This window comes from Callorhinchus milii, unplaced genomic scaffold (assembly GCF_018977255.1).
Source record: "Callorhinchus milii isolate IMCB2004 unplaced genomic scaffold, IMCB_Cmil_1.0 Scaffold2, whole genome shotgun sequence".
Lineage (NCBI taxonomy): Eukaryota > Metazoa > Chordata > Chondrichthyes > Chimaeriformes > Callorhinchidae > Callorhinchus > Callorhinchus milii.
The window spans coordinates 64,878,664-64,899,099 of record NW_024704743.1 but is presented as its reverse complement, the minus strand read 5'-3'; the positions used below and the strand labels follow the sequence as shown (position 1 = coordinate 64,899,099).

Here is a 20,436-nt window from a genome sequence, read left to right as displayed (position 1 = left end):
GATTCACTTCAAGGCTGTTTGGTGGACATTACTGAGTGCAAATTAGCTTCTGCATTTGTTTACAAAGTAAACATGAAAGTCGCTATATGAACTGGGAGGATTATTATTATTTTGCTGCATAGATAGTTGAAATTAATAATAATCCTTGCATTTGATATTAGTGCCTTATCATGTCTTCAAGATGTCTCAAAGCGCTTCATAGCATATACTGTAAAGTGAATTGACTGTATATATTTTGTGGGCAAATTGGGGAAGCACTTCTCAAAAGTTTCCGTGAAGAGTATTGATTGTTTATTTGTAGGCAAATGAGCATATATAATAATATTGCATCTGATATAGCACCTTATCACATCAGCATAAGGTCTCAAAGCACTTCACAGTAATTTGACCGTGAAGTTTAGGAACTGTACTTTGTATGGGCAGCAATGTCTCAAGAACAGCCATGGATACATTCACCGAAAAATACAGTTTATCGTAAATTATGTGAAACACTTTGAGACAAGATGTGAAATGCAATTTTTTTATTATTATAATATTGAATGAACCAATTATCTCAGGAATTGTTGACCAGGTCACCAGGAAAACTCTATTTTTCTTTTTGAATAGTGCTATGGGATTTTTTTTTAACATCCACTTGAACAGGGACCTTGGTTAACGTCTCGCACGAAGGACTGCAGCTCTGATAATACAGGGCTTCCCCAGCACTGCATTGGTGCCTAGGTTGCACTATAGCAACAGTGTTCTGATGTTTACTAATAATACTTATTTATTATTACAGTATTGTTATAGCATCAAATCTGTATTAATAACAATAATAAAAATATAAGACTGTAAATGGGTTTTAAATGTAATAACAATAATACTGTAATAATAAATAAGTATTATTAGTAAATAGGCTTTAAATGTAACATTAACACTGTAATAATAAATAAGTATTATTAGTAAACATCAGAACACTGTTGCTATAGCAATAATACTGTAGCTGTTAGTGAGCACTGTACATGTATTTCATATGATCATCTGATATTTGCACATATCGACATTGGGATGAATGTAAATTTATTTCTACAAAACATCGATGAACAAATAAATGTTTTGCAACTCTTTAAATTAATGGATAGCTACAAATTCAAGCTAACCTGAGAAAAACATTACAAGCCTGCTGGATTGAATAATCTGGAATTACAAAACTGCTCTCCTTTCCAATACATGAATTCGGCATTTCAGTGTCTCAATGCAATTTTATTAACAGGAATGTTTAAACGTGTGCAATATGCACTCTAAAATTCTTACCCAGGAAAAGCCAATACAGCTGATAGCATTGGAGAGCATGTCACCCAGCATACCCGGCACGGAGTTTCCCGTGGGGAAATAGGCATGGAAATGTGGACTGTGCCAGTGAGTTATCTGAAACAATAAATGTTTAAAAAATATATCATTTCAAAAGCCTTTAAGACCGCAAAACTCACATTGACGCAGTTTTTAAAAACTCTCGACAGACTTGCTTTTTAATCTTATTACACATTTAGCTGAATATCACAACCACATTAAAGCAATGTTCCATTTGGCTCAGGTCGACCTGCAATTAATTTAGTTTAAATAAAGAATATCAGGCAGCTCAGCTCTTCCGTGTTTTATTTTAAACCCTAAAAAGTTTTATTTTAAGTCATCTCAACAGCAAACACTTTACATTCTATGTTGGTTAAGGGGTGATGGAAGATGTTCAAAATTTCAAATCCTCCCCAATGCAAAGTAATTGTGTTGCATCGAATTTGTATTAATAACAATAATAAAAATAATAAGACTGTAAATGGGTTTTAAATGTAATAACAATAATACTGTAATAATAAATAAGTATTATTAGTAAATGGGCTTTAAATGTCTGGGGGCAAGGATAAGGCATGTTGCAACAGTGAAGGGTCTGCCTGTGCTCACCCCTGGCATGACCACCCTCTCCACATCCTTCATCACCTCCTCGAAGGAGTGGGGCTGCTCGGGGGCGCTCTCTGGGATGAGATGGCGCAGGTAGCCGGGCTCCACAGACGGGTAAACGGGACGCTCCTCAATGGACTGCAGGTAATCGACCACATAATCCACCATCTCCTTCCCTCTGGTGCGGAATTCCTCGTAGTCCATGGCGCTTTATTCTGGCTAATAGAGACAAGCTGAGGACACTCTGTACAGGGAGGGGAGGAGAGAAGAGGCGCTCACACACCTGTTACACTCACACTCACTGCACGTCCAACACACACCTGTTACACTCACACTCACTGCACGTCCAGCACACACCTGTTACACTCACACTCACTGCACGTCCAGCACACACCTGTTACACTCACACTCACTGCACGTCCAGCACACACCTGTTACACTCACACTCACTGCACGTCCAGCACACACCAGTTACACTCACACTCACTGCACGTCCAGCACACACCTGCTACACTCACACTCACTGCACGTCCAGCACACACCTGTTACACTCACACTCACTGCACGTCCAGCACACACCTGTTACACTCCCACTCACTGCACATCCAGCACACACCTGCTACACTCACACTCACTGCACGTCCAGCACACACCTGCTACACTCACACTCACTGCACGTCCAGCACACACCTGTTACACTCACACTCACTGCACATCCAGCACACACCTGTTACACTCACACTCACTGCACGTCCAGCACACACCTGCTACACTCACACTCACTGCACGTCCAACACACACCTGCTACACTCACACTCCCTGCATGTCCAGCACACAGGGCTGGCCAGGCTGGGCTGCAACACTGCACATTGATAATGGGTAGAGAGGGGTTTCCTCAACCGATAACAACATCTCTTTCACTTAATATCGTGTTCAGATGTTCACAATTTCAAATCCCCATCGCCCAACCTGATCAAACTCACTCACACAGGTCTCTCTCACCTGACACACTCTGCACTAATCTCGCCTTCTCTTCATTTAAAAACACTCACTCACACACACACAGTACCTGCTCAGCACATTGGTTCTATAAATACAGGATACTAAATCCTCTCTAATGCAAAGTAATCCGGTGCTTTCAACCAGTGTAACTTGCAGGGTTACAGCCTGGATTGCTTCACTTCAGGTGGTGAGGCAATTTTTTTGGCAATGCTGACAAACCGTTGGTTCGGCTGTGAATGAACTCTACTCACAAACACACATACAAACACACGCACACATACAAACACACACACACACATACAAACACACACACACACATACAAACACACACACACATACAAACACACACACACACACACAAACACACACACACACACAAACACACACACACACACATACAAACACACACACATACAAACACACACACACATACAAACACACAAACACACACACACATACAAACACACACACATACAAACAGAGACACAGAGACACACAGATACAAACACAGACAGACACACAGATACACACACAGAGAGACACACACAGACAGACACACACACAAACAGACAGACAGAGACAGACAGACATACCCAGACAGAGCTATGCACAAGCTTCCCTGTGATGTACCTGGTAGTTTCTAGCTTTCCGTTAGTGTTTTCCCCCCTAATAAAGGGGCTCGAGTTCCCACCCACACAGCCCCCACACAGCCAATCCCTCACTCCCAGTCACAGCCAACATCCCACAGACATTCCCCCTTTGCCAATAACACGAATCTCGCTTTATCCGATCCTCAGCCTCTGGGCAACTTGTTCAGTGGAACAGCGACAGCAACGTAGTGTTTATGTTAAATGCAATGAACTTTGCACACAAAATTAAAACGTTGCCAAAGATCATTTGAATGTAACACACGAAATAGGGAGATAAGAGAATTAACTCGGTTAAAGATCCACTAAATAAAAGACTGAGCTAACAAATGCAGTGACAGATATAAGAGTGTTCCAGACCCAGTGTGGGGATGGGGTCAAAGCAGCAGGTGGCATCAATATTTTAAAATTATTATCCCAGGGAGACAGTATTGTAACTAGGTTTTGTTGGATACCCTTTAAGAAAATAAGGAGCAATGAAAGGGGATCAGGAGGTAGAAAAATAGGAAAAACTGACTAGGGTTTTTTTATTGGTTGGATTGATTGATTGATTTGCAACTTGTGAGCTGAGAATAAAAGTTTTCTGCACATTGGGCGTTGAGAACATAATAATAATAATAATAATCCTTGCATTTGATATAGCGCTTTTCACATCGGGAGGACGTCCCAAGGCGCTTCACAGAACACACTGTAAAGTGAATTGACTGCATATTGGTGGGCGAATGCGGCAGCCAATTGCGCACAGCAATGTCCCACAAACAGTCGTAGATTGAAAATGACCAATTTATTATTGTTCTTGGTTTTGGAGGGATTATTATTAGGTGTGTGGAGTAAGGAAACTTGCCCAAGGTTTCGCCCTGACCTGCCTGGAATTGAACTCAGGTCTCTCACTTGCAAAGCAAGTGCTCTAACCACTGAGCTACAGGACTCCAAGGAGACAAGGAGATAGACAGCATAAATATTGATGATAAGACAGTTGAGTGAAAACAAAAGAGAGTTTTCTACAAGTTGAATGTTGAGAGCATAACAGATTTAACAGCAGCTCAGTGGTTAGAGCACTCGCTTTGTTTCGCCCTGCCAGGCAGGGCGAAACCTTGGGCAAGTTTCCTTACTCCACACGCCTAATAATAATCCCTCAAAAAAAAACAAAAAAAAAATAATTAAAATTGGTATTTTCAATCTACGACTGTTTGTGGGACATTGCTGTGCGCAATTGGCTGCCGCGTTCGCCCACAAATATACAGTCAATTCACTTTAAAGTGTGTTCTGTGAAGCGCTTTGGGACGTCCTCCTGACGTGAAAAGCGCTATATCAAATGCAAGGATTATTATTATTATTATTAAGTGAGAGACCTGAGTTCAATTCCAGGCAGGGTGAAACCTTGGGCAAGTTTCCTTACTCCACACACCTAATAATAATCCCTACAAAAACAATAATAAATTGGTCATTTTCAATCTACGACTGTTTGTGGGACATTGCTGTGCGCAATTGGCTGCCGCGTTCGCCCACAAATATACAGTCAATTTACTTTACAGTGTGTTCTGTGAAGCGCATTGGGACTCCCGACGTGAAAAGCACTATATCAAATACAAGGATTATTATTATTAATAGTAAAAAAGAGATTAATTGAACAAGATTGAGACACGAGAGGAAAAAAAGAAACCAAAAAGGGGAAGATGTTGGATATCCTTTAAGAAAATAAGGACTAATTAACAAGCACCAATGAGAAGGGATCAGTAAAGCAGGAAGCAGGAAGAACTGACTATAGGGTTTTTGGTTGGATTGTTTGATTTGAAAGTTGTGAGCTGAGAATAAAAGAGTTTTCTACAAGTTGAATGTTGAGAGCATAACAGATTTAACAGCAGCCCAAACATGAACATTTGTGTATGACATTGATATTTAAACCACCACTTTCTTTGGGAATGATATCAAGAAAAACCTGTAACAATCTTCCATAAGTATTACTCCTCTCCCCACCCCCACCTACTAGAACCAGGTCCAGCTATGTATGTTACATTTAATGAAAGACATTTTTATTTCTCCTATGATAACTGATTTTTAACTTCAAACCTTTACTTTTTAAAATTGGGCCAATACCTTATGAAGAAGTGGAAAATCTTCCCACAGCATGCACACTCCCCACATTGAGACATTCAACGTAAACAAAGGACACTATATAAATCCAACTTGTTGCTGTTATACTGAATCTGTGACTCTTGCTGGTGAATTGCACTATATAGCCACGGAAGAAACCCAGAATATCTTCAGATTGTGGTAAAGCTGTACATAAGAACATATGAATTGCTAAACGAAAAAAAAACAAGATCCATTTAGTACGCTTTCCACCTTCCTTGTGGTCACATGCACATATGTCCCAAACTACCTATGTACTATATCCCATGATGTTATTTCCAAAAGAAAACTAATCTGTGTTTGAAAGAATCAAAATTTCCTGCTTCAACCGTCTCCTTAGGGAGGCTTTATGTTTGTTTCATGAAAAATAAGATGCAGTCTATGTAATTAATTTAATTTAGACTTTTTAAAATCAAACTCCTCATTTGTGGAATGTAAATGGGATTCCAATTATCACCAAAATACTTCATCTGTTTACATTGTTTCTGAGGGACATTGCAATTCTGGTCACTTCCTTCAGATTCTGAAAGAAATTGCTTTTATGTAGATTAATATGAACCACAAACTTCACCAATCAAGATATGTAGGGATTCATTTCATTCATCGGATTAAGTTACTTTGTTCCAATGAATCTTTTGCTGATTCAGCTAACGGCTGCTGAAAGGCTGATAAGAAATAAAAATTGACAGCAATCTGTAAGCATCCCAGATCAGGAAATGTTCCTGTTTGCAGGAGTATTTACATTTATATTAGTGACCTTTTCAGAAATACTAGTGAAATCTGTACAATACTGGAAAAACACAAGGGGAGCCATGTCCCATAAGCATTCTAGGCTAAACAATACAAATAAATAAACCAATTGTATTGTCTACAGAAAATATTTAGTGACTGTATTTTGTAGACGAATGCAGCAGCCAGTTTGTGCACAACAATGTCCCACAAACATAATTTTTTTAACTGGGGGATTGTTGGCCAAGACACTAGGTACCTTCTCTTTTCAAATAGTGTAATGGAATCTTTAACATCCACCTAAATAAGCAGATGTGACCATGATGTAACATTTAAACCAAAGAATGGCACCTCTGACAATGCAGTGTTCTCAATACTGCATTGAAATGTCAACCTAAACTTTGTGAGTTCAGTGTCCCAATCTAGGGCTTGAACCCACAACCTTCTGAAGCAGAAGCAACACTGCTACCAAATGGACCAGTCAGGCACCTAAGTTTGTTTGCAGACATTATACAAAAATGTTTTTGTTACAGATCTGATATTGTCAACATACGTTACAACCTGATACAAGAGTGACATGATAATTGGTGCTAAATCAAATGCCAAGATTATTATCATAAGTAGAATGAGCAACAACAATTTGACATTCCTATAGTGCCTTTCACATTGGGAGGACGTCTCAAAGGTCAATCACAGAACCGTCTGGGAGCCTGGGTTGGGGTGTGTGAGGCTGAGGGTAGAGTCAGAGAGATGGAGTTGGGTGGCATCTATGTACATGTGGAAGTGGACCCCACAACTACTGATGATGCCACCAAGAGGGAGCACATAGGTCCCAAAAAGGAAAGGACTGAGCATGGAGTCCTGAGGAATGCCACAGGTGACTATGCGGCGAAGGGAGGCCAAGCTGTTAGAACGCAGCAGGATAATCAACTTTAATGTCTGGTTACAAAGGTTATGTACAGGAGAAAAATTAGTAGGTAACTGGGGAAGATTTCAAGTAGACAAGGCGTTTATAAGACAAATGGTTAATACCTCACTAAACGGGGAGTGAAGTAAATGTTGGCACAAAACAAAAAAGCAGCAATTTTTATTTGAGTAACAAAAACCAGGATCGCTTTTTTCCACCTCCGCCACATAAGCCGCCTCCCTCTGTACCTCACAACCAATGCAGCTTGTCACTTCCTGGCTGGACTATTTCAATGCCCTCCTCGCTGATCTCCCAAACTCCACCACACACAAAATTCAATTAATTCAAAACTTCACCGCCCAAATACTCGTATGAAGCTCCATACCCCATCACGTCAGTCCTTGCCAGACTCCACTGGCTCCCACTGACCAAAAGGGTCGATTTCAAGATCCTCTCACTCGTTTTCAAATCGCTTCATTCCTTTGCACCTCCTTACCTATCCAATCTGCTTACCCCGCACTCCACCACCTGCTACCTCCGCTCGGCTGGCTCCAGGCTCCAGATTGTCCCTCGTCCCATCTGCTCCCCCATCAGTGGCCGTGCCTTCAGCCACTACCCCAAAACTCTGGAACTCTCTCCCTCAATCCCTGTACCTTGCCCTCTCCCTCCCCACCTTCAAATCCTGCCTGTAGACCTTTGTTTTTGATCGTGCTTACAGTCATCTCCCTCTACCTCTCCCCCTGGCTCGTTGTCAACTGCAAAGAGCTCAGGGACACTACCCCGCATGAAGCACGCTATATAAATACAAGTTGTTGTTGTTGTTAAGTACTAAGAAGTGTTTAAGAAACTGAATTGGGAATCGGGAGGGGATCTCTATAGTGACTCTGTATCTGGGAGTGCACAATGCTATCGCCGATTAATGACCCTGACACTAATCAGGGATCAGCAGTAGATGATCCGCCTAAATGACAGTGACCATAGATCAATGATATTCAATCTGACTTGGGAGACAACACAAACTTTCAACAACAACAACTTGTACTTATATAGCACCCTCCACATTAGGGCGGAGTCTCAAAGCTCTTAACAATGGTGATGATGGATTTCAACTAAACTTTAGTATGCAAATTTAGATGGGCAAACATGATAGCTATGAGGGCAGAGCTAAATGGTCTAGACTGGGAAGAATTACTCAAAAACAAATCAGCAGAGAGGACAAATGGACATACTGAATCAAAACCATTCACAGCGTATGTAGGACAAGTACATATTCTAAGTGCAGTGGGGGCAAATCAAACAAAAATGCTCCAAAATCAGCAGCAAAAATAGATAAACAAACAAATAAATAATTCTTGCATTTGATGTAGCACCTTAATGTAATTTTATTGTTGTTATCACATTGTTGAGCTTCATAGAATATACTGTAAAGTGAATTACTATGTATATTGTGGCAGCCAATTTACGACAAAGGCACTATTTTCCACCATCCATCAACTCCTCTGTGCACTCCCTCAAGCCTCCTCTATCTCACATCAAATGCCAAGTGCGAAGAAGTCCCAGATTTCTTCGCCTCAAAGATTGAAAACATCTGCTTGGCTTCCCCCCATCACCTTTCCCCGCCATGTCCCCTTCCACCCCACCCAGACTATCCACACGCCGTCTCCCGCCGCCGCTCCTGCCACTGCCCCCTCCTTACACTCTTTTGCTTCCATTTCTCCCTCCTCCCTCTCAACCACAATCACCTGCATTAAATTTACCACCTGCTGCTTCAACCCCCCCTCCCCACTCAGCTGCTGGTCAGCCTCCCTGTCTGTTCAACCCTGCTGGCTGACACGGTCAACCAGTCTCTCTCCTCAGGCTCAGTTCCACTCCCCCTATTATCACACCCATCCTCAAAAAACACACCTCAGTCCCTTTAATCACTTACACTACTGTCCCATTTCCAACCTACCCTTCTCTGCTAAGCTCCTGGAACACAATGTTGCAGGTCAACTTCGGTCACACCTCTCCCTCCACTCCATCCATGAGCCCCTGCAGTCTGGTTTTTGCCCTGCCTACAGCACAGAGACAGCGCTTGTCAAAATCATATACAAGGTCCTCTCTATCTGTGACAGGCTCCCTCTGCATCCTTCATCGCCTGGATAATATTATTATCATCTCTCTGCCGCGTTTGACACTGACTCTCCTCCCTCATCCATCTTAATGGGACCACAAATTGCATGGTTCAAGTCCTACTTAACCAACCACCTCCTCTTCATCTCAGCAAATGGTTTCTCCTCACACCACCGCCCGGTCACCTGTGGGATACCCCAGGGCTCCAGCCTTGGCCCCCTTCTTTTCTTAATCTATATGCTCCCTCTTGGCGATGTCATCCACAGACATGGGATAAACGTCCGCATGTGTGTGAATGACACACAAATCTACTTTGCTTCCTCCAGTATCAATTCCAGGTCCGCCGATGTTCTGTCAGCTTGTCTGGATGAGTGCAAACCTCCTGCAGCTGATTGTGGACAAGACGGAAGCCATACTCCTTGGCTCCCAGCAACATTTTCACTCCTCGTGCATGCGTTTGTCACTTCCCGCCTGGATTAACAAACGCACTCCTCGCTGGTTTCCCCAGCTCCACTATTCAAAAAATGCAGCTTATTCAGAACTCTGCTGACCACATTCTGACCTGCACCAAACTCCATTCCTCTAGCTCACCAGTTCTGGCCAGGCTCCACCGGCTCCCCTTTACCGAACAGATCGACTTCAGATCCTCACACTCATATTCAAAATCTACTCCCTGACTCCCTGTCTCCTCCCTACCTCTCCGATCTCTTCACTCCCCAATCCACCAACCTGCGCCTCTGCTAGACTGGTACATATCTCCTGCTCGTCCCTTGCACCCTCCGCCCCACCGTTCGATGTCACGCTTTCAGCCACTACTCACTGAAATTGTGGAACACTCTTCCTCAATCCCTCCATCTTGCTTCCTCTCTACCTTTTTTAAGTCCCGCCTGAAAACCTTCCTTTTCAAATCCAATTTAGTACTTAAGAGATACTGGAGATGTGCAAAGCAGGAAGGTATGTAAAACATAATGCAAAATAGCCAGGATAATAATAATGATCCTTGCAATTGATATAGTGCTTTTCACGTCGGGAGCATACAAGGAGAAACTCCCTTCATGATAGTAGTGAATGTGTATGTGAGAAGTTAGTACTGACTTCATACAGTCAACATATAAACTGGGAGTAGTTGATCCATTAAATTACAGTGACCACAATAATAACAAAATAAAACACCAGTGAGGTGCAGATTACTTGAATCTAACATCAGACACATTAGAACTGACCATTTGGATAAACATGCACAGATCACAGAGCACCAACATGGGTTTGTGAAATGTAGTTCATGTCTCACAAATCTAATAGTTGTTTGACAGAACCACTGGGGTGATGGATAAAAGGGGTAAGATCAATGGATGTTCTGTAAATGTAAATGGATTTTCAGCAAGTAAAGTCTCACATAAAAGATTATTAGCTTTGATTCAGACACATGGAGCTGAAGACAATATTGTGAGATGGATAAGAAATTAGATGGGAGATCGAATGTAGAGAGTTCGGAGAAAGGGACATTCTTTAATTGGCAAGTAGTGACAACTGGCGCCCCCCACCAATCAGTGGTGGAGCCACAGCTTTTCACCCTGTATAGTGACCTGGATACAGGAATCCAGGAAGGGACTACCTCTACGGGTGACACTAATCTCGGAGCTGTTGTAAATTGTGAAAAGGACAGGCAAACATTGCAAAGATGTCGACAGATTAAGCGAGTGGAAACAACTATGGCAGATGCAGTTTAACATCGCAAAGTGTGAGATTGTACACTTCAGATTAGTGGCAGCTCATCAGGTGAGGCAAGTGAAGCACTGCCTCAACTAGAATTTCTATGTTTCGCCAGCGAGTATTGCGAGACCAGCGAGCAGAAGCTGAGCAAATTGGATGAGGGAGGAAGGGCAGATCAGTGTCAGTGAAGCAGCAAAGGCCAATGGGAGAAAAGGCAATACATTGTGTGTGCAGAAAGTCTTCACCTCAGGTGCTGACAGCATCACCATCCATGGTTGCACACACCACCTTGCTAAGCCAATCCAGAATCTTATTTGACCCTCAACTATCCTTTCTACCCCACATCTGTGCCATGACCCGCTCTGCCTCCCCCACCTCCGCAATGTTGCCTGGCTCTGACACCATCTCACACCGCAGGCCTCCGAAACCCTCATACACACCTTCATTACATCAAGGCTTGACTATGCAAACTCACTGCTTGTCGGCCTCCCCAACTCCTCCCTCCACAGGCTGCAGATCATCCAGAACTCTGCAGATCATGTCCTCTCCTGCACTTGGCTCCGCGACCCTATCACCCCCATCCTTGCCCAACTCCACTGGCTTCCCATCACAGAGAGGATACAGTTCAAGATCCTGATCCTCACCTTCAAAGCCCTCCACTGTCTTGCTCCCCCCCTTACCACTCCGACCTCCTAACCCCCTAGCACCCTGTTCGCTCTCTCCGCTCAGCGGGCTCTGGCCGGCTTCACATCCCCTACCTTGCTTGCCCCACTATCGGCGGGCGGGACTTCCACCACTCTGCACCCACCCTCTGGAACTCCATCCCGTAATCACTCAGTCTCCCCCTGATAGAGGAAAAAGATGTTATGGTATGTTTAATTGTATATCGTAGCTTGTGCCCTGGCCTATTGCTGTGTAGACGCCTTTAAGCAGACATAAGTAAGTAGGTTAGACTTGTTATTGTAGAATCCCGTTATCTGAAGGCCACAGTGTAAGGAACGGCGGGTGATAACATAGAAATGGCCTTCTAGCAAGAAGTGTGGGAACGCATGCAGCAAACCTGATTGGTCTGTAAGGAAAAACACCCCTTCTGTGTATTTTGTGTACTCCTGTATAAAACTTAATGGTACCGAAGAAGAGGATCTTTTGTCTGACAGGGAGACATTAGATCCTATTTGTATACGGGAACAATTGTGTGCTCCTGTATACAAGTAGAAATAAAAACCCTTTCTTTGTTTCTTAAGTTTACTTGTATCAGATTTTTTCTCTCCAGATACAGACACATAATTCGCGGATCTAACAATTGGGGGCTCGTCCGGGATCCCAACATCTCATCGCACCCTACGGTAAACCCGCCAGACCAGTAGTTGTATACGTGAGTTGTCCGGGACAACCCGCCGCTGGGCGAACCTAGATCGAGAAGGATCGAAAGGCCGTATACAAGAATTATCTGGGATAATTTGCTCGCACACTCTACAGCCTCGAACGGTGAGGATCCCCCTTAGAGAAAGTCGTCCTCGACGTACAAGTGGGGTGAGTTGTGGAGCCGGTCTGGGGGCAAACCGGGAGAGTGGGTGAGTGACGGGACTACCCGAAACAAATATATATATATATATATGCAAATAACGAGTGTCTGATTGAGATAAGTCAAATACAATTAAACATGGGCAATGGAAATAGTAAAGGGGGTTGTTGTACGTGTTGTAAGCGAGTAGAGGAAGTGGAATTGTCTCCTAATGGCCGACGTATGGAGGCCGTAGTTACGGGGAGCGGGAAACCAGAATTCATGTGGAGAAAGAAGTTTGGATTTGATGGTAAATTGAAGCCCGAAAGTACTAAAGAATTATTAGATAAATTAAAAAGCCCTACTCGGATTACCTTGAAAACAATTTTCTGGAACGATTCCACAATGGGATGTTTGGTCGCTCTGCAGCCCGAGGATGAGTTAAATTATAAAAATGAAACTTTTCCCCATGTTTCAGTGGCTAAAGCCGTTGGGGAGGAATGGGAAAATGTGGGAGTATTTGTCGATAAGGGAAGGAGGCTGACTGATTGGAAGGAGACAGGAAAACCAGGTATCTGGTATTCAGAAAAGGGAAAAGTATTCTCCAGACAACTGAATTGGGTGGCTCATTGTATACGGGCAAGATTCATGAGAGGACCCCCTGCGAGACCGTGACTAATCGGGCTCAGTGCAGATTTGGAAAAAGCGTTAAACCAAATCCCAGAATCTTTGTGGTCACAGGGTCCGGCGGATGTTGGGTTAATGCAGGGAGTAGAGCCCATTAAAATTAACCCTAAAAGCACCTTCAGACCATACCAAAGACAGTATCCCATCTCGCCGGAAGCACATGAAGGAATTAAACCCATTATTGAAGAATTAAAAGAAAAAGGGGTCATTGTTCCGTGTCCTGATTCCCCTTGTAACACCCCACTCTTTCCAGTAAAAAAAGTCCTTCCCTCCGTCGGGTGGCGATTGGTACAGGACATCCAAGCAGTAAACAAAGCACTTTTCCCTATTGCGGCGGAATTGAGCCATGGTAAATGTCATGTCTCAAAAGGGGGATGGTATCGATGATAAATGGTAGATATACAACCTTCGGATTCTCATCCTATACAAAAACATTTTGTAAAAAGTGCCTTACATGTCTACAAAACAACCCACAGGGAGGAGTAAAATGCCCAAAAGGACAAATACCCTCCCCCCCTCAGAGCCAGTTGCTCATTTGATGATGGATTTCATTCACTTGACGCCAAGTGAGGGAAAGCAGCATTGTTTGGTAATGATATGCCCATTCTCAGGGTGGGTGGAGGCATTCCCCACCGCAAAAATAGACGCACTAACGGTAGCAAAAATATTATGCCGCGAGATAATACCGAGGTGGGGAATACCTCAAGTCCTATATAGTGATAATGGACCCGAGTTTCGAAATGCAGTCCTTGATCACGTCGGAAAACAATTAGGCATAAAACTGAAAAAGCACTGCGCTTACCACCCTCAATCAGCCGGATTAGTGGAGAGACATAACGGTACACTTAAGAATAAATTAAAAAAGGCAATGCAGGAAACAGGCAAGGGATGGGTAGCCTGCCTGCCATTGGCACTTACTAGCATGCGCATTGTCCGAGGGAATAAACCACTATCACCATTCGAGATAGTACAGGGAAAAGCCTATCGCATTCCCCAGTTGGGAGACAACGAGGGGCAGTTAAAGAAGCATGTCCAGCCGACTACATGCGAAACATGCTATCTAATAAAAAAGAAATGCTTAATATTCTACCCCCTCAGACTATCACCGAGACATCGTTGGTCCCCTCGCTGCAACCGGGAGACTGGATCCTGATTAAAGACGTAAAAAGAAAGACCTGGCATCACCCTAAATGGAAGGGACCGTTTCAAGTCCTCCTGACTACTCCCACCACCGCTGTTAAAATTGCAGAAAGAACTACTTGGATACATTTGACACATTGTAAAAAGGTAACAGAGGGAATTGGACAGGAAAATACCACGTAAGTGTTAAAGTCTGGTTACAAAGGGGGGTGTATGCACAAGGATACGCTCACCTCAACCCAGTGAAGACTCAAGAAAACACTGCGGGTATCAGGTAACTGCCCAATTCCCGCCATGTTTACATTATTATTATTAACAGGAGTGGGAAGTCTTGTCCTAGCAAACGAAGATAAGCATGTCTCAGGGGAAAAAGGGAGCACCATCTCCTTCGACTGCAACCCTAGGCCCTACAGGGATTCGGTAAAACTAAAGTTCACTTCCGCCACCAGCGTGATGAAAAGTATTTCTGCAAACATCCGTGTGGCCCCTACAATTGGCACTCGGTAGTGGCCAATACACGCCGAGGCCACTCGATTGGGTCTCGGTTCTCAATTTCAAAGATACAAAACAGTGATGGGGCAAGAGTTCAGATAACACAGCTGTCTGATTCGGATGCAGGCACCTGGTGGTGTGGTATAGAAAGACCTTATGGGGATTTATACCAAAAAATTGTAATCAATGTCCTCAATTCCCAACAATCAAAAATTACAGAAGTCACAAAAGTTCCCACCTCTGAGGAGGAAGAATTGATTGAGGAAATGGCAGTCTCTGGGGAGGAGGATGATTGGCCATTAACCAAACAAAAAATTCAATCGGCCACTCGGGCCCTGAGCATTTGCAATGATAATCATGCTTGCGCACTTTCGATACTCCAGGCAGGAAGCCTCGAAACAAAACACTGCTGGATTTGTCAGCAAATGAGTTCCCGCCTGCACGTTGTTCCCCTGTCCACCGTAAAGCATGTGAATATCTAATGTGGGCACTGCTGGTGCCTTGACAAAAATTAATGGGTTAGCGACTCAGTTACATGCCTTGGCTAATGAAACAGAAGAAGCAGTTGGGATCATAGATGGGGAAATGGGAGCCATGCGCAAGGCAATCATACAACATCGTCTGATAATAGACATGCTTACGGCTGAGAAAGGAGGTGTTTGCAAAATGCTCGGGACTAGTTGCTGTTTCTTTATTCCTGATGGCCATCAAAATTTGACAAATGTCATCTCTCACATGCGGTCTGCCATCAAGGAACCCCAGAGACCCTCTGATTGGCTTAGTAAGTGGCTTTCTGAATGGGGATGGGGAGCTTGGCTATGGAAATTGGGTATGTACCTGTTAATAGTAATAGTTGTTCTCATGCTGTGCTGCTGTTGTATTATTCCCCTTATTCGGGGTACTATTTCTAAGATGATTCCTGCCGCCACATTTATGATGACTAGTGAGGACAACCTTAGCTTGCTTGAAGAAGGCACTGGAGGATTGCATGATATGCACCTGGGAAAACTTTTTCTGCAGAATGAGTAAACTATAAGCACCTGTGATGTGTCTGATCTAAAACCTGTACTTGCAGAAGGATCGGGACTACTGATGTTATGCTTAAAGGTTGCATGTAATGCACAGAAAAAGGACATAAATATCAGTTTAAAATACCATAAAAAGGAGGGAATGATAGAGGAAAAAGATGTTATGGTATGTTTAATTGTATATCGTAGCTTGTGCCCTGGCCTATTGCTGTGTAAACGCCTTTAAGCAGACATAAGTAAGTAGGTTAGACTTGTTATTGTAGAATCCCGTTATCTGAAGGCCACAGTGTAAGGAACGGCGGGTGATAACATAGAAATGGCCTTCTAGCAAAACTGCAAGATTAGTACAGTTGAAACAAGCTGAAGCAAGAAGTGTGGGAACGCATGCAGCAAACCTGATTGGTCTGTAAGGAAAAACACCCCTTCTGTGTATTTTGTGTACTCTTGTATAAAACTTAATGGTACCGAAGAAGAGGATCTTTTGTCTGACAGGGAGACATTAGATCCTATTTGTATACGGGAACAATTGTGTGCTCCTGTATACAAGTAGAAATAAAAACCCATTCTTTGTTTCTTAAGTTTACTTGTATCAGATTTTTTCTCTCCAGATACAGACACATAATTCGCGGATCTAACACCCCCCTCCCTTGCCACCTTCAAGAGCTACCTCAAGACCTCCTCCTCTTCAACCGTGCTTTTGATCTCCCTGCTTCCCCTTATGCCCTCCCCACACCCCGACCCTCAGCTCGAATCTGTAACTATGTCTGTCCAGTGCCTTGGTAATTTTGTTGGTTTTGTTGTTGCCATGGGTAACATGTTGGTTCGGTTAGGCAAACTCATAGATTGTCCAAGGAAGTGAACCTCACCAGCCAAAAGCCACCAGTCGCACTGCTGCAGATGGAAAAATAATGGTTGGGAGTAGAACTGGAAGGAGTACATGAGCCGAGCGATCTAAGAGTTTGTTTTATAGATGATTATGAAATGATTTAATAGCTTTCATAGAAAGCTCTGCTTCAGCTTTTCTACCCCGACTCACTGGAAATCCCTCTTGGAGTCCCTCCCGCATGCTTGCTCAAGGTCCTTTTCCAAGATCTACCTCTTTGATCATGCTGTTCGTTATATTTCCCTTAGACTCCATGAGTCGCACACCATGGGTGAAATTACACCTGACTGAAAGCAAGTAAATGTGCTTCCTATATCAAAGAAAGGTGACAGAACCAAACCTGGCAACTACAGACCCATTAGCCTGACCTCAATAATCCGAAGCATTTGCAAAGTCCCAGATCAAGCAGTGAGGTGGATTTGTGGCAAACACGCCGAAGCTGCTGCAGGAAAGGTTGGCTCCGGTCTGCATTGACCTCTCGATAAGCACCCCAGAGGCTTGAGTCAGTGAGCTTGTTTATTTGCCAAGGAGCCTCACATGAGGGCCCGAAGAAAGCAGCTGGAGCTGAGTAAGTCTAGTCTAGTAATTCTCGATGGATTTCCAGAACATCAAGGTGGTTAGCACGTCACAAGAGGTCCTATAAAGGTCTCCCACCATACTGAAATCTTCCAGATAGCTGATGAGGAAACTCTCTGGCTTGGGGTGACAGCTGCTGTAAGGTGTTACCTGGAATCCGAGTGAACATACGTCTTTACATCTAGCGCCTGGAATCCACCTTGGTTTGTCCCGCACAGAGGATTAAACTCTGTACTCCAACTGGGTGGAACCATTGCTCAATGGGACGGGACATGTGCCTGAGTTGTGGACAGGAAGTTGGTGGAAATGCTCTCACGCATTTCATACTGAGCTGCATTGCCCACTGGGAGGCTCATAGGAAGTTCTTAGTACTTACCTAATGAGGCCTTAAACCTGCATTTGTCGGATGTTGAACGACTAACTGGTGACTATCCTTCTGGGGGTGGAGTTTGGGGGTTGGAGGATAAGCAAGGGCTCCTTGGAGCTGAACTGGCTCCAAGGTGACATGTTGGGCAACAGAATATTGGAATCGAGCCGGCCCTCTGTGGCGAACTCAATAGTCCAATTGTTAAGTCAGGCTGGTCCACAGTATTCCAGGGCACTGCTGTAATTAGGACAGACTGGTCACTGGTAGCAGGAAATCCTCCCCTTCAGCTCCTGTTAACCCTGTAAGGCAAAGCACTAACAGGCCCAAGGAAAGCTTGCCAGATGGTGCTATCAATGGCAAGCTAAGTGGTTTTAGCTGGTTAGTCTCCAGCTGTATCCCCAAATCACACTCTGGGGGTCCCCAAGCTTTGGCTCTTGCCAACCTGCCTATAAAACTTTCCAGAAGTAGGTAAGCAGGATGCATCCCTCCAGGGGGAGAGTGTGGCGAGCATTCCAACATTCTATCTCGGGAATTTACATGTGTAGGTAGGGAATCAGTTTGGTTTGCATACTTTTTAAGCATGGTGATGGGGTTTTTTGCATGTGTCTCAAAAAACAAGTACAAAAATAAAGTATTAAATGACAGACAGCATGGTTTCAGAAGGGGTAGATCTTACCTGACCAACCTCATATACTTTTTTTTGAGGAGGCAATGTAACAGGATGGCTGTGGGGAAACCATATGATGTTGTATATCTAACTGCAAAAGGGGTTTGACAAAGAACATCATGAAATGCTCCTTCATAAACTGTTGGTGCTAAGCATCAATGATAAAACATGGACATGGATTTGAAATTGGCTGATGGAAATGAAGCAGAGGGTTGTTTGAGGAATTAAGTCAAAATGCAGGAGTGGGGGTGGGGAGAGATGTTGTGGGATGCCTCGGTTATACAACGAGCCAGTGGTGAGTGACCAGTGGTGTGTGTCAGTGACCGGGGTGTGTGTGTGTATCAATGATAAAACACGGACATGGATTTTGAAATTGGCTGATGGAAACGAAGCAGAGGGTTGTTTGAGGAATTCGGCCTCAGTGGAGGGATGAGGGGAGATTTATGGGATGCCTCGGGTATACAAGAAACAGGAGGGATAGTGAGATCCCTCCTGCTCCTTGTATAGATTAATGACCTGGATTCAAGGACTCAGTCTGAGCAGTTACGTTTACAGATAACAGAAAATTGGGAGGGGTGGGGGGTGACTATGGAATCAAAAGAAGCAGCAAAGATCTTATCAAGAGAGTTTATTAAAGTGTGACATGAGCTGATCACTGACAAATCAAGTTCAGATAGATAAGTGCAACATAATTAAAACAGGAGATATATGTACTCCATGGATGTGATAGAACTTGCCAAGGGGGAAGCTGAAAGAGACTAAGAGATGTTAGTTAACTCATCACTTACCTTGTCAAAACAGTGTGAATCAGCAATAAACAAGGCAAGCTGGCTATATTGCCGGATCAGCTCTTCATATCCCCAGAATTCATGCTCAAACTAAACAGTGCTCTCGTCAGGCCACACCTGGAGTCCTAGGTACAGTTTTGGTCACTGTGACCTAAGGACGTTCCTTTCATGCCCCAGAGGAGGTATGGAGGAAAGCATTAAGGATGACCATCAGTGGTAAAGGATATGAGCAACAATTAGACAAGCTGAGGCTATTCAGCTTTAAAAACATACCACAGAGAAAGTCTTATAGAGTTATATAAGATTTTAAATGGGATTGAGAATGTAAACCCAGAACAATATGGAAAGGCAGCATATTAAAGAGAGCACAGGTTTAGAGTTACAGAGGGAAATTGTAGGGGAAACATCAGGAAGTATTTCTTTGCCCAGAGAGTAATTGAGGACTGGAACCAGGAAGCGTGGTTGATACCAGGATACTGGATTTGTTTGTAGCTGTGATGGGAGGATGGTATATCCTAATCTATGCTTTCATTAAGTTCAGGCTCCACTATTGCAACACCCTGCTCACTTGCCTCCCTAGCTCTTCTCTTCGTAAGATACAGATCATCCAGAACTTTGAAGCCTGTGTGCTGTCCCACATCAGGCTCCATGTGCTAATCATTCCAGTTCAACTGGCTTCCCATATCCCAGCAGATTGAATTGAAGATGCTGGTCCTGAGTTTAAAATACCACCATGGCTTCACCTCAGCAAATCTCTGCCTTCGCTATTCACCTCTTGCAGTTTCTTTAAAAAATCTTTAAAACAAACTGGATGCTGGGCTATATTGCTAACCAGTTGAGTTAAGATACCCAGAAGCCATACTGAAGCTATATAGTGTTCAGGTCAGGGTGCACCTCGAGTGCTGCAACAGTTCTGGTCACTGCAACATAAGATTACTGTCCCAGTGGCAGTCATTTGTTTTGGTCCACCAGGTGTCTGCGGCACATGTGGAAATCTATCACCATCCTTAAGAGTATTCAAACCAAACTGAGAGAGTTCCCAAACCTATATATTGGTATGGGATTAGGAGGGTTTCTCGCTGTCGTCATCCACAGTAAAGCATTCTCTATCACGCCCCGCAGGCTGATG

The 20,436-nt window shown here is 43.6% G+C and overlaps 2 protein-coding genes and 1 long non-coding RNA gene across 6 annotated transcripts in view; 1 reads left to right on the top strand and 2 right to left on the bottom strand.

Annotated features, from left to right (window-relative positions):
• ddc (dopa decarboxylase) overlaps window positions 1-3,731 on the bottom strand; it is a 32,536-nt gene extending 28,805 nt beyond the window's left edge. Inside the window, exons 1-3 of one of the 4 annotated variants that reach the window (XM_007897485.1) lie at window positions 3,565-3,731; window positions 1,936-2,176; window positions 1,294-1,407 (exon numbers count right to left, since the gene is read on the bottom strand). In XM_007897485.1, coding sequence (XP_007895676.1) covers window positions 1,294-1,407; window positions 1,936-2,136 — 315 coding nt within the window. In that variant the 5' untranslated portion in view covers window positions 2,137-2,176; window positions 3,565-3,731. Of the gene's footprint in view, window positions 1-1,293; window positions 1,408-1,935; window positions 2,177-2,934; window positions 3,151-3,527 lie in introns of those variants that run through there. The other 3 variants (XM_042332340.1, XM_042332341.1, XM_007897489.2) reach the window with 3 other exon arrangements.
• An 8,477-nt stretch (window positions 3,732-12,208) lies between these two features.
• Window positions 12,209-14,652, top strand: LOC121852070. Its single transcript, XR_006086050.1, has 2 exons — window positions 12,209-12,749; window positions 14,465-14,652. It is a non-coding gene; the product is annotated as an uncharacterized LOC121852070 (long non-coding RNA).
• Window positions 14,653-17,488: 2,836 nt separating this feature from the next.
• The window catches only part of LOC121852914 (aromatic-L-amino-acid decarboxylase-like), a 6,380-nt gene continuing 3,432 nt past the window's right edge, over window positions 17,489-20,436 (bottom strand). Inside the window, exon 4 of the mRNA XM_042346980.1 lies at window positions 17,489-17,635. Within this exon, the coding sequence (XP_042202914.1) occupies window positions 17,489-17,635 (147 nt within the window). The remainder of the gene's footprint in view (window positions 17,636-20,436) is intronic.